The following is a 13,654-nucleotide window of genomic DNA, read 5'->3' as shown; positions in this document are numbered from 1 at the left end:
CATGGACGTGCAATGTTTGCGCAATTTGGTCCAAAGATATGTGATTACTATTCGAAGCAAAATGGCAAAGAATAGACAGAGAGACTAAGCCCAGCATCGAACAATCAGATGGCATGAGCATCCATTCTAGAAATGAATCAGCAGTCACCTAAATGGGGTTCATTGGTTCCCATTTACCCCACCAAATTCAAAATGGAAAATGCCGTCTGCTGTGGTAACCTCCATGGAAGTGGAGGGGCCAGGCATGGACATTTTGCCACCCTACCACTGCCTAGATTGTCACTGGAGCTACAGTTTCTCAGTTTGGTTTCTATGGAGGATGTACCCTCTTTTCTTGCCAGCCCACTGGGTGTAAGTTCCCCTGCCTGCCCAATCATGGCCTTTTGGTCAGAACAACATGGGAACCTAAATGACAGTTCCTTCTGCTTTACAAATAATATGGCAATACTGGTAAGGCAGCTGTCTGAGGATCTCAGAGAGATAGCCACCTGTTTCTCCACACCTGTGATGTTACTGTACTAGACCTGTATAGAGATCATAATGAAAGATCAGTCCCTATCATTACTTCTATTGCATGGCCAGTAAAAAAAAGCCCCAAAACAAGCCATCTGTATTGTTGTTTACAAGTCCACATCAGGATCTTTCATGCTTCTGGTAAATCAGCCATCCATACCAGGATGACAAGTCCTACAGATACAGACATGTAGATTTTCTCCATGGTGAATGTTTTGATGATTCTGATGATTGATCCTATTCCAGCCCAGCTATGGAGAGGACGGAGTTAAATTTGATGCTGCTGTGGAGATATATTCTGTGCTGCTGGCTTTGAATGCACCCACATCACCACACAAACCTTTCATTTCAAGGTCTCTGTACATTTAAAATAGGCAGCTGATTGTCTATTCTTTTGTCTTCTTCCAGAGTCTCAAAATCAAAGAGATAACTGACTGCCTCTCCAGCAAAATTAATGATCCAGTCAATTCCATGGCATTTTGTTCCTGCCTTTAATACAAATTTGTGGCTGTCAGTGTAACTTTTTATTTCTATTAAGTGGCCAGAAAGATTTTTACCTCATTATCAAAGTTGGTTTGAAACATTTTGCCATCACTTCAGTGTTAGATCTTGCATCATTAGTGATTTTTCCCCCTCACTGAGAATTTGGGTAACGATCTTTGATTGGCATCCACAGCATGGATCGCCAGCTCATTAACAGAGCAACTCACCATTTCGCAGTTAATACCCAGACTGCAAATCTTGTGCAACAGGATGCTTGTCCATGTACAGCAACTCCCAAAGTTCACATGTCTTGATATTAAGGACATATTTTAGGTTGCCCCAGCCCATTGGAGGCAAGATAGAGGAAATGAGGAAACAGGCAACCCAAGAACTGCCACTTCAACTTGCAGCTCAGCCTCCACAACCCTACAGATGCAGTCAGTCTCTACCCCAGAGGAGAAACAATTGGCATTATTAGGACAAGGGATCATTCTCTGGACAAACACAGAACCAGTCACAACCCCAATCCAATATCAGGCAGCCATAGCAAACTCTGTTTAGGAGGTTGGCTTATCAGGGTTGGGTGGCTGCAGAAACAAAGTTACTACAACCCAATGCCTCCTAACTCCAGCTGACCACCTGCAGACAGCCTACTGGTAGGTGCCAGACTCCTGCATTTCAATTTGCATTGGATTACTCTATTTCCAGAAAAAGAGTGGGCAATACAAGAAATTCTGGAGGAGCATCAGATTTCATTATCCAACTGTCTCCTCTTTTGTCTGATCCACTAGTTAAGGGAGTCTTGTCACAGCATGCAGTGGGAGATCTGGTCACTGATTGGTGAAAATTGTTTGCAAACCACAATCCCTATTGTTGTATTCCTTGTACCAAAAGCCAGTTTCAAGCTTGGGCCAATCATTGACCTGAGCTGGCTGAATATATTTCTTTGTTCAAGACGGAGACTCAGTTGATCCAATTCTCCATCAGAAGAGACTAGTTTGCTATATATATTGACTTGACTGATGCATACTTCCATGTTCCTTTACATCCAGTATCATGGGAATTACTTTAATTTGCTTACAACAAAACTAATGACCAATTTCTAGCTCTCCCATTTGGCCTAAACATCAGTTCATGGGTTTTCACCAAGATTTTGAACAGCATTCTTACTAGTACCTTTCAGCTTCATCTGCATCAGCGGTGGCATATCTGGACAAAATCCTCCAGAAACATATGGTATGTCTGTTCTTGTCAAGTGCAGAGATGATCTCGTATTCCTTTTACATCTCAGTTTATTTGTCAACTGGGAATAGTTTGACCTCTGTCCATCCAAATAGTGCTTTGTCCACCTTGGTATGGAATTTATAACCAATCTCAGTCTCATACGACTACCTCACATTTCAGTGATACATATCATCAAACACACTTCCAAGATGAAGTGGTTCGTGCCAAGAGAGTTTTGTAGCTCCTCAGATTATTCAATACTGCAACAGACACGATACCACTGGGCCATCTTTTCTTGTGCCCTTTTACAAATGACATTTCTAGCTCAGTGGCATCCCTGCCTGTCCACTCAAACAGAGTCACAGGTGAGATAATATCATTCCTATGTCAGTGGTGCAACTACGGTTGACTCCTGAAAGGGATTCCACTGGAAATGTCCCAGCCTGAAGTTTCAGTATGTATGGACATCTGTACACATGGTTGGGTGCCAACCTACTGCTGGGCTTTGAGACTGCCAGCAGCATGTGGGATCAGATGATTTTTGTCTCCAAATCAACCTACTGAAAATGAAGGCTATAGTCAATGCCTTTCATTTCTATAGAGGCCAGCTCTGTGAGGAAGTTGTCTTAATTGTGTCAGACCTACCTCTTCACGCAAGCAGGAACTAAGTCACCTGACTGTTGCATTTTGGATTGACAGCTGTGTTCAAATCACATTTCTGGCAGAATCGGTGTCTTGGCTGATACTTTGTTCGGAAAAGATCAGACTATTCATACCAGATGATCTATTCACCAATTGATCTTTCATTGGATTTGTGCACTTTGTGGGCAACCAATGATCAACCTTTTTGCAACAAGGTGGAATCACAAACTGCCCACCTTGTCTCCAGTCTCAGATCCAGCAGCCTGGGCTGTGGATGAATGTGTGATCAGTTGGTAGGGTCTTTGGTCCTTTGCCTATCCACCCCCCAATTTTAGTACCAACAATTATTCAGAAATTGTGGTCAAAAGTGCTAACTGATTCAGATCACCCCTCTCAAATGGGACAATCCCTGGGTCAACAATCTTCTTTATCTGGAGATAAATCTAACCAGGGAGATTCTGGCAAAGCTGAATCTTCTTAAACAGTGGTCACAGTTATTCCATCCCTGTCTGGAACTGACAGCTTCTTGCCTGGTTCTTTTCAGGAGTGCCCTGTGAAGGAAAGCTTTAAAGCCTTTGATCATGGAAAGAATCTCATAAGTAACAAGGCTTTCTGCTTTGAAGACCTGCAAGGGAAAGTGGTGTATATTCAGGGACTGGTGAAGGACAATAACATCATTTTCAGTGCCTCAATCTTACAACTGGCTAAATTTTTCCTCTGACTTTTGGAGGAGAAAATTTTTGGACTGTATTGCCACCAAAGGCTGCCATTCCATGATATCTAACACATTCTAGTATCATGGCAGATGAGATTTTGATCATAAGAAAGATCTGTCAGACCTTCTAGCCAATTTGGACTTGAATAGACACAGGTCCCTCACCCTGTTTCTGAAATGGAATCTTGCTTAGGTCCTGATATGGCTCAATTCAGACAAAAAAGAGGTGTTTAGTCAGGGCCCCGATGAAACTACTGTCATCCAAAGCTTGTTTTCAGTGTTGGCTTGCAGTGGAGTGAGTTACATGTGCTTTCAGCAGACCCGAATTATCTTCAGTTCAGATCAGATGGTTCTGTGGTAATGATGCAACCAAGTTTTGTTGCCAAGAATAGGCTGTCTTCAGTATGCAATCAGAGTTAATATCTCTTTGACAGATAAGTCAAGAGAGGCGTCCTTGCATGATCCAGTCTGAGCAACTTAAATCTTTTCACTAAAGCACCGAAATTCAAATTTGATACGGCAAGGTCTGCCCTATGCTTATTTTCATATCCCTATTTATGGCATGCAGATACCTTCATTTTGGTTACTGTGGAGTGATGTACAAGTTCTAAGTACTTCTGTTTTTCCTCAGCCTCAGCCATTGGGCTTTCACCAGGACACTAAACTGCATCATAACTTACTTAAGGATGACCTCATCCATGATGATGTTGGCTTACCTGGAAAATATTTTGCACAAACTTTTGGTAAGTACACTTTTGTTTCAAGACATGAACAACCTACATTACCTTCTCTGCAGTCTTGGGTGGATAGTAAATCTGGAGAAATCGGACTTTGTTTCTTCCCAAGAATTTAATGCATCCAGGTATGATGTTTCAAACCCATATTGTTCATCTCCCTTCCAAACAGATAGACTAGATTGTTGTATCGTCTTAGCAGATCTCTTCCAAAAGGTTTATTGTGATAAGAAAGTTTCTTTAAATCCTCTGCATCCTCAGCGGTAGATGTATTATCCTTTTATCACCTCGCATGTGCCCCCAGCAGATGACACTCCTGTCTGTGTCTCCCAGTATCTGCTCTGCTGAATCACTGCATCATAATATCAATGAACATCAAACACTTCCTGTCTCAGTGGCAAAACTGGGAATGGCTAGCAGTGAGATTCTCATTATAGGCTCCACAACCAGTGTTCACAATCTACTCAGATGCCACATTTTTAGGTTATGGAGCACACTTGCTCCCATACTTCATGACAGTCAGTGGCAAGTGGTCAGATCAGGAGAGGATCTGCACAACAGCCTGCTAGAAATAAAAGCTATTTTTTCCACGCTTCCCTCCCATGGCATGATCCCATTCATTCAGTTACTCTCTTGAGATATGTCATATATATATTGACAGTTGTGACTTGCTTCATCAAACAAGGCATTCTGATATGGTGAATGCCTCCACTGTTGTCCCATTAGCAGTCAAGTCCAACACATTATGGACAGGCTCATTGTCATGGCAGACTCTTGATCAAAGGGAGACCAGATGCTTCACATGGAGTGGTCTCTCTATATTTCTGTCTTCTGTCAAGTCTGCACCGTATGGGGATGACTGGGCCCTTGAGCCCTTATCTACCACCAGGGACTTTTCCTACCATTCATGGCAGGAGAGCAAGATATAGCCCCACAAGCTTGGTTAAAGGGAGTTATTAAATCTGCATACTTTGACCTCTCAAAGGACTAAGTATGAATTATAAAGATTTCAGTTGATAAAATTTGATCTCTTTGAGCTTGCCATTCAAATGCAATGTCTCAGTTCAAGACAACATGTAGTTGGTGGGCTGGCATGCCCAGTCTACTTTTTTCCAGTTTCTATTTACATGACCTGTCCTAGCAACAAACTGAGTTGAATCTCGTCAGAACTCTGGTTGCTGTCCAATCAATCTTCATGCCCCACAAATGATAGCACAACCACCAACTCACTCATGACCAGTCAAATTTTGGTAGAGTCACTGGAGGATATTCTTTTCTCTTCATAAGCAATTGTGTGCAGGAACCCTTAGGGCCGGCCCTCCTTGCACACACATGACCTGAGTCAGTCAGTTGTGCTAATTAACCATTTATTGCACTTCTACAGCATCATTCAGGTAGAGGATGGATTGTCAACATTTTGTCATCCTCTTACCTAATTTCCTAACATTAATGTGATCAATTAATTGATGGAGAAACAAAATTTTGTAGTAGATTATGTTTAAAAATACTTACCTGATCACATTACCATTAAGCCATCTCAACCATCCTTACAAATGCCAGCATCCTGACTCATGGACAGTTCAAATTAAAAACTGACATCCAGGTTATATATTACCACCTAGCAGATTAAGGGGAGGTAATGTATAAGAGCTGCTTCCCTTTGTCAGTATCATATACATGCACATTTTCATGTCTATAGGAGTTCTGTATTCTAGTAGCAGAAATTATTTTTGGAGAAACACAATTCACTTCATAATTTCCTTCCAAGAGAGAGAATTAATGTTATACTATTATTGACAATCTAGAGGAATGATTGTCATGCCATATCTGATAATTAGTCATGTAGTTCCTATATGTTCTCGTGCATAAATTGGCTCTTCTGCCAACTGTATAGACCCAGATCTATTGTTGCATAATGCACCAACTGATCTTGTTCTCTGTAGTTCGTTAGCCCTGACCAGCAGAGCAGGCAGCATGGACCCTGATCTGCCATTGTATGTGGGTCTATGTTGTTAGTAATTGGACTTGTACATGATTATGTACAAATGTACTTCCTCCAAAGATCATTTATTGCAGTATTTCCTTCTAAACAGAGAACAGCTGATGACATTTTGCATCAACTTCTTCCTTCATCGGCAGTTTGTAGTTATTACATGAAATGCTCAGTGTTTACAAATGAAGTGATTGGTTTTTATGGTGTCCCATAAAATATGTTTCATAATCTATGAGAGAAACACGACAGCTAACATCTTTACTTTTATGGCAACTGGATGTCATGCTGGCTTTTTTCAGTTGAACAGTACTGTGCTACTCATCTTGATCGTTATCAGTGTTAATAATAGCCAGTAATTATCAAAGGATAATTAAAATACTCTATGGATTAAAGTGATGTACTTTGTTAGCTTGTTCAAACAGGTATTAGTATGCTGAATTTAGAAATCATTTATGAGATTAGTTTCTGCAAAACCCCATTATGTGGCTACTTATGAAAGATAAATATGACAGTGGTTATACTAATATGCCAGCTGGTGGTCATATTAGAAGGGTGGCTGTCCAAGAGGGGTAGTTTTGAACAAACTGATTGGTGGCATAAATCAAATGGAGCTGTTCGAGAGTCGGACCACTGTATCAGAATTCATTTTATTGTAATATGATTTATTGTATTAGATCATTAAATGTATTGACCAGCTATTAGTCACTGTGATTTTTTTAAGGGTACATCACAAATTACTGATGCTGTAAAGATGTATCTGTATCACCAGGAGAAAAATTTGGTTGATACAAAATAATTTTAGTCTTGTCTTGGTCTATTTCCTTCATGAAGATTGGCAGTAGAGTCTGTTGAGATTTACCACATTTTCCTTACCAGAATTGAAGTAGCTGTACCAATTAAACTTTGTTCAAAATTTACTCTTTTTTTCAATTTTGAATAAATGTGTCATTTGTGAATTTATTTTGGTAAATGGTTTATATTTAAATCAGCAGTATAAAAGTGATCACAAAATAAACATAGAATACATGATTACTACATTCCAGACATGTGCTTATGTCATCCAAAATTCCAATCCCATGATTCATAGCTTGAACTGGATACATTGCTTGATGCAAGGGAGAGAAAACCATATTGCTCAGTAGTCAATCTACTATTTGTGTTTTGTTCTCCTTGATTTGAATTCCATACTGAGGTGAGAGATTATTGCATCATATATGTTGTCATATAAAAATATTTACATGCAGTAGACAGTGATTTTATGGGTGAAAGTCCAAAATGATTTGTTTGCAGAGTGGGATATACACTGAAAATCCTGATAACTGTCCCATCACAATAACTTGTAACTGGCCAGTAACATGTACACAGTTTTGTATAATACACTTCTAGTATGAACCTGGTGTATGTGTACATATTAACTGTCAGAGATGCATATTATATATCCCGTATCATGTTTGTACTTGTACACAAGTACATTCATGTATTTATAAAGGTTCCTCTATCTTCCTGCACCATCTTGGAGAGAGTTAAAACCCTGTGACATCATTTTCAAGGAAATTTACAAGTGCACAACATGTTTGACTTTGAGTTGAGACTAGGAAACAGGGGTGGTCAAACAGGGCAGGCAAAACGAGGAACTTAGAAAGTATTGTGACAGTGCAGCTTGTCAACAGATTCTGGTTTTCTTGTGACCATAGATTCAATATCAAGATTATCAAACATTATCAAAAAGCTTTTTATGCAAAATGAAGCAGACGTAATCATCATTTAACATTGGTATAAATATTATGTATTGATAATATTGCTTATTAAAATGCATGCAATGGTTGTTTTGCAGTGCCAGCAATATGTGGAAGAGTATGCACCAGTGGTCTTCATGCTTCTAGCCAATGAGTTAGTAAGTATTACTTGCCATTAATGTAGCAGACTGCTCAATTTACAACCATAGACTGTTCATATTGAACTAAATTTCATCGTGATTATGCCGTAAAGTGAGACATTTGTCACCATACTAGCTTTGTTATTGTTGTTATCATTCTGCTATGGCCTACCTGATGGCAATTTACATATGATTCCATAGGTTTGAGCCCTGGATCTGATCTGATCGTACATTATTAACAGTTTTGTCACTTCTCACAGCCAGTTCTTTTTTTAAAAGAAAACAATAAAATTTTGTTTATAAAAATGAAATAAAAATCAGAACTTGAAGGAAAATGTGCAAGTGTATAAAAACTGCAGACTTTATTGATACAGTGCTGATACTGTATTTTTTAGGATATTCTATGCATCTATGATTAAATCATTTTGATGCTGCTTAAATATAGCAGATACTTTTTTAATAAACCATCAAAGGCAGACCTGTTTACATGTATTGATCCTGTATATTTTGTACAGATGAAGCCAGAAAAATACTATGGATTGTCTTGGCAAGAATACTTAGAACAGCCAAATCAGCAAATAACTACATGTCTTAGTATTTCTTTCCACTTCCTAATTTTCCTTTTTTTTTTTTAAAGTTATTTGATCAATGTCAAGGAAGTGCATATTCAATGGTTGCGGTGCAAACCAGCAAAATGTTTGCAGGCATTTAAGGGAAGCAACCAGTAGTTGTTTTTAAATATGGACCAGCGTGGTGTGAAAAGAAAATTAGAAGTCGAAAAGTTGAGTACTAGCCAGAATTATATAAAGATTTATTTGGCTGTTTATAAAACACTATTTTAAAAAAAGTTCATTATGTTCACTGTGGTGTGTGTGAATCGGATTTTTCTGTCACACATGTTGGTAGACGTGATTTAAGAAGAGATACTGAGTGCAAATCCCACAAGAATAGGCTGATATAAAAGCCTCAGATAAGACTCTATCCTCATTTTGTAAAGCATAGTTTCGGACAGTGAGGAAGTGCACATTATCCATGCTGAAGGGATGATGAGTGAGCTTTTGACAAAGTTAAACTTGGCATTGAAAATAGCTGATTCATTAAGCCAGGAGTTTTAAAAAAATGTTTCTGGACAGCAGAATCTCAGCATGGAAGGTAAACTATTTAAGAATACAGGTAGAACAGGTAGAGTGATACTTGTGTTAGGAAAAGGTGTTTATTTTTTGGTAAAAGAAACATAATTCTGTATTTGTCATTAAAGACAATAATTGGATTTGAGGATGAATTTTTTTAATTTTTGAACTGTTAGCTTTATAGCTATACTGTTGACAGTGGTTGAAAACTATGGAAAGACTGCTTTCGGACAACCGATTTAGCTGGGAAAAGTTAAACAGATCTGCAGCAATCAAGGTCATGCTAAGTCTAATAAGAAAATAATCATTTCTGCACAGTTAGTTTAGTTCACCATGACCAAATGTAAAAGTCAATGATATTATTGATAAGTAAAATCCAGCATCAACCATGCCCTATCAGAGTCTGCATAAAGAACTATTACACATGGGACAGGCATAATGTATTACCATAAGGTAGTGCATATTATGCTATGCTGTCCATCAGTACATATGTCTCACCATCTTACCCTTGTTTATTTCCACATAGTAGCTTGAGTTTTCCATTTCAAAATTTTTGTAGGTAGCTTGTATTTTGGGTAAGGAAAAACAGAAATCTTGAGGTCAAATGATCAAAGGTCAGTACACTTTGACCTGAGAAGAAAAATTGTGTCCAGTAAAATTTGTTCTCTGTCACAGACCTGTGTCAAACTTTGTGTATGGTTTGCACTCTAAGTAATATATAATCTTTTGATTTTGGGCTGAAAAGGTCAAAATCATTATGGCAGAGGAAAAAAGCTGTTTCTGCATAAAATGTTCGTTTCTTAGCCATGAACTTTCACCAAAGTTTGTGGATGGCTTACATATTAGGTAAGAAAGAAGCCTATTAAATTTAGGGTCAAAAGGTCAAAGATCATGGTCACTGTGACTAAAAGACAATGTGTTTTTTTTGTAACTATTCTTCTAGACGAAATACCATGGCCAAAGTTTTGTGATGGGCTTTTACTTTAAGTATGGTCTATAGATTTTGGGGTCTGAAGTTCAAAGTCATGGTCATGGTAAGTTTAAGAAGAAAAAAATAGTTTTTGTAAAGTAAGTTTAGCTGAAAAACATGTTCTTTGAACTGAATTTTAGGTGATTGAGACACAATGCCTTAATAATGCCTGGATAGATGACTTTTTGTGTGGGCATTTAATTCTATTCTCACTACTCATGTTTCTTTCAGATTCTGTAAAAAGAATATAGAATATTTCTCATTTATTTTACTGAATCAGCTGTGTATCATAGATTCATATTTTCATAATCATTGTTTCAATGCTTCTTAGTTTCAGTATTGACATAAGTACCAGCATGTGCATTAATAAATGAACAACACTTTATTTGGTCAAAACTGGTAAAGTAGTTTTCCTTCTTGAGCACACATTTCTCAATCCCATCATGTTTGCAGCTTGATACCCCATTGCTAGACATCACTGTAAACTGCCACACTGCAGACATCTTAGCAATATAACTGAAAAATTGTTAAAGCTGTGTTAAAACTCCAAATCACACACACACTCAGTCCCAGCATTCTTCATGGAAGAAAGTAGCTGCTTAAAGCTGCTTAGACCTTTATGATTTTGGTGAGCACACCATGGTGGAAGTTTGACATGGTGAGCACACCATGGTGGAAGTTTGACATGGTGATCACCTGAGTGTTTTATGTGTGTCAGCCTGGCATGCTTCATGAAAGGGGAGTAGTTGCTTAAACTGACTAGAGCATCAGGATTTCTGTTGAGCCCACCATGGTGGAAGCTTGACAAGTGTCCATGTGTGTGTTAGCCCTTGCATTTGACCACATTAGATTAACCTTGATGTTGACAATTTTTTTACTTTCCTTCTTTTGAACACGATTTTATGATACCTTTGTACCAGTTGGACTATAGCCTCATTATGCACCAATCTTTGTCTGGCTCAAAAATAAATTATTCAGTGACTCCATATTGGGAGAAATAATGTACTACCAAAGTAAATAGCTACCAGTAGAAACAAAGGGAGCTGACTCTTTATACTCATATGAGGAAAATATGATAGTGTCAATATGCAATTAAGATGATCTTTAATCACATGTAATTTATCTAAATAAAATTCATTATATGCACAATAAATGTATTGCTTAAATTTTGGCATATTGGAAGCTAAGCATTTTTAATCTGAGCATCTGCACTAGTTGCTTTATGTTTCTCTCAAATTTGTAATGATGCAAAATAATTGGAGCTAGTAACAGCAATCAATAAATATTGAATGAAAGAAACACTTTTTTGTGATTCCAACTAATGTTTTTTAATATCAAGCATAAATGAAAAATTGTGTGGCACACAGTTCCATACATGAATTGGTGCAGTCCAAATCATTCTTTGCTAATATAGATTTTAGTCATGTTTGGAGAGTTACATTCAGGAGAATGTTTAAGATGCTGACACATTTTGGGAAAAACAGTTCCTCCTTTAGAATGGTAGCTATTTCATGCAAGCTGCATGTTGCCTGTATTTGGTTAAAATGTTAAAGAAATTGCGTTGACCACAGCAAATAGCAATAAGTACAGGGCTTGAATTTAACACAAATTTCTTTGTAGCCAGAAGGACTAGTGTACTGAGAAATTTACTAGTCCTGACAAATATTTACTAGTCCTGTCCACAAAACAATGTCACACACTTGTATTGAGATTAACAACAATTTTATTTCATAAATAGCATTATTGTTTGAAATGCAGAAGTACAGAAGTATAAATCCTACTTCAAATCATCAATCAGTCAATTCACATTTCTTGTTTCTCAAGACAATCTGGGTCCGATTCCAGAAAGGGATCCAGGTGTCCTTTCTCATCCTCCACCTGCACTCTGGGTCCATATGGTGTTTGTTCTGGTCTCCTGACACGAATTATTTAAAGTAAGAAAAGGAATGGCACAGTGTCCTTTGTATAACAAAGTCCGAGCAAGAAACACATTTCAAAATACGTGCCTTTGCCCCCCCAATTAAATGGGGTCTCCCTAATAAAGATGTGACTTCAGTGGATGTTCTGCAGGATCAAAGCAGTGGCTATTGTAAACACAGTTATAATATTATTAACATCAAAAGATAATGTTTCAGCTTGGAAAATGTGTGTTCCTATCAAACGAAGCCATCTGACACGGCGCATTGTATTTAACAGCTCCATTTATGGTCTCGTCATTAATAGCGTAAGTTTGGTAATTGTTCCTAATTAATTGGACCTCAATGTATTGTTGAAATTAATAATAAGCGGGAAAATTTCAAATCTTAGATGCCCTTGCTGAGAGATTTAATTCCCAACAAAAATGTACGGCATTCTGCTTGGATATCTCCACGTGTATTCAATTATTTGTTCATTCTTGTATGGGAAAAAATATAAAAACTATTCTTATTATCATAGAAAAAGTAGTTGTATGGAAAGGATGTGTCATTAATGTAATCGTAATAAATTGATCCAATTATTATAATTATTTCAATAGAAACATAAAATATGCAGTTTCCCCTTTGTGAATATTGGAGCATTTGGCTAGCAAGCAAAGAATAAAATTAAAAAAACCTTAAACAAACAAACATGGAAACTAATTTCTTTGACTAGTTGATGCCATGTTCTTTTGTGTGGTAAAACGCTTTGTAGTTTGTTACTGTGGTCGCGTGAAAATAGTGTGATTCCAGGTTATTTTTCATTTAATTTGCTATCAGATTAATTAGGATCAGTTACCAAACTTCCGTTGTTAATGATGGGACCATAATTGGCGCTGTTAAGCGAAATGCACAAAATCAGATGGCATCTTGTTATAGAAACACACATTTCTGAGGCAGAAATTGACTTCATCTTCTCATGCTAATATTTTATGACTGTGTTTACAACGGTCACTGCGTTGATTCTACAGAACATCTGCTGAAGTCAAGTCTTTATAAGGGAATGGCAAAAACAAATGCTGATTGTTGATAAACAAAACTTACTAGCCCACTGGACTAATAACATTATGAAAGTTACTAGTCCGACAGGAAATCTACTAGCCTCTGGCTAGCGGACTACCGCTAATTTCGAGCCCTGAAGTAGCATTATCATGATTTTTTGCAATGTATTTCAAACTAGGATCAATATGGTGGTTTGTGAGACCTCTCATTTTTGTTGTTGAAAGATCCATAAATTGACTCTGTCTCTCTCTCTCTTTATATCTTTTCTAAACCTCCAAACAAAATAACTTTCATGTGCTCTGCTCCTGTCTAGTAATATCGTGTTCACTAACATAGAGGATTTTTAAAATAATTTTGCACAAATTATTTTTCAGTTGGTAAGATTGAATACACTGGACAACAAATTTTTACAAAAGT

General features: G+C 37.6%; 1 protein-coding gene across 2 annotated transcripts in view; it reads left to right on the top strand.

The window, feature by feature from the left end:
- LOC149802580 (uncharacterized) overlaps window positions 1-13,654 on the top strand; it is a 139,416-nt gene that overhangs the window by 54,118 nt on the left and 71,644 nt on the right. For both annotated transcript variants that reach the window (XR_016420062.1, XM_089951852.1), the window contains exon 13: window positions 8,139-8,198. Coding sequence is in view for 1 of the 2 variants with exons in the window: in XM_089951852.1 (XP_089807978.1) it covers window positions 8,139-8,198 (60 nt within the window). In the remaining variant the exon portion in view is untranslated. The remainder of the gene's footprint in view (window positions 1-8,138; window positions 8,199-13,654) is intronic.

Source organism: Sinohyriopsis cumingii, chromosome 3 (genome assembly GCF_028554795.1).
Source record: "Sinohyriopsis cumingii isolate HCF-2022 chromosome 3, ASM2855479v2, whole genome shotgun sequence".
In the NCBI taxonomy this organism is placed as follows: Eukaryota; Metazoa; Mollusca; class Bivalvia; order Unionida; family Unionidae; genus Sinohyriopsis; species Sinohyriopsis cumingii.
This window is presented reverse-complemented; position numbering and strand designations above follow the sequence as displayed.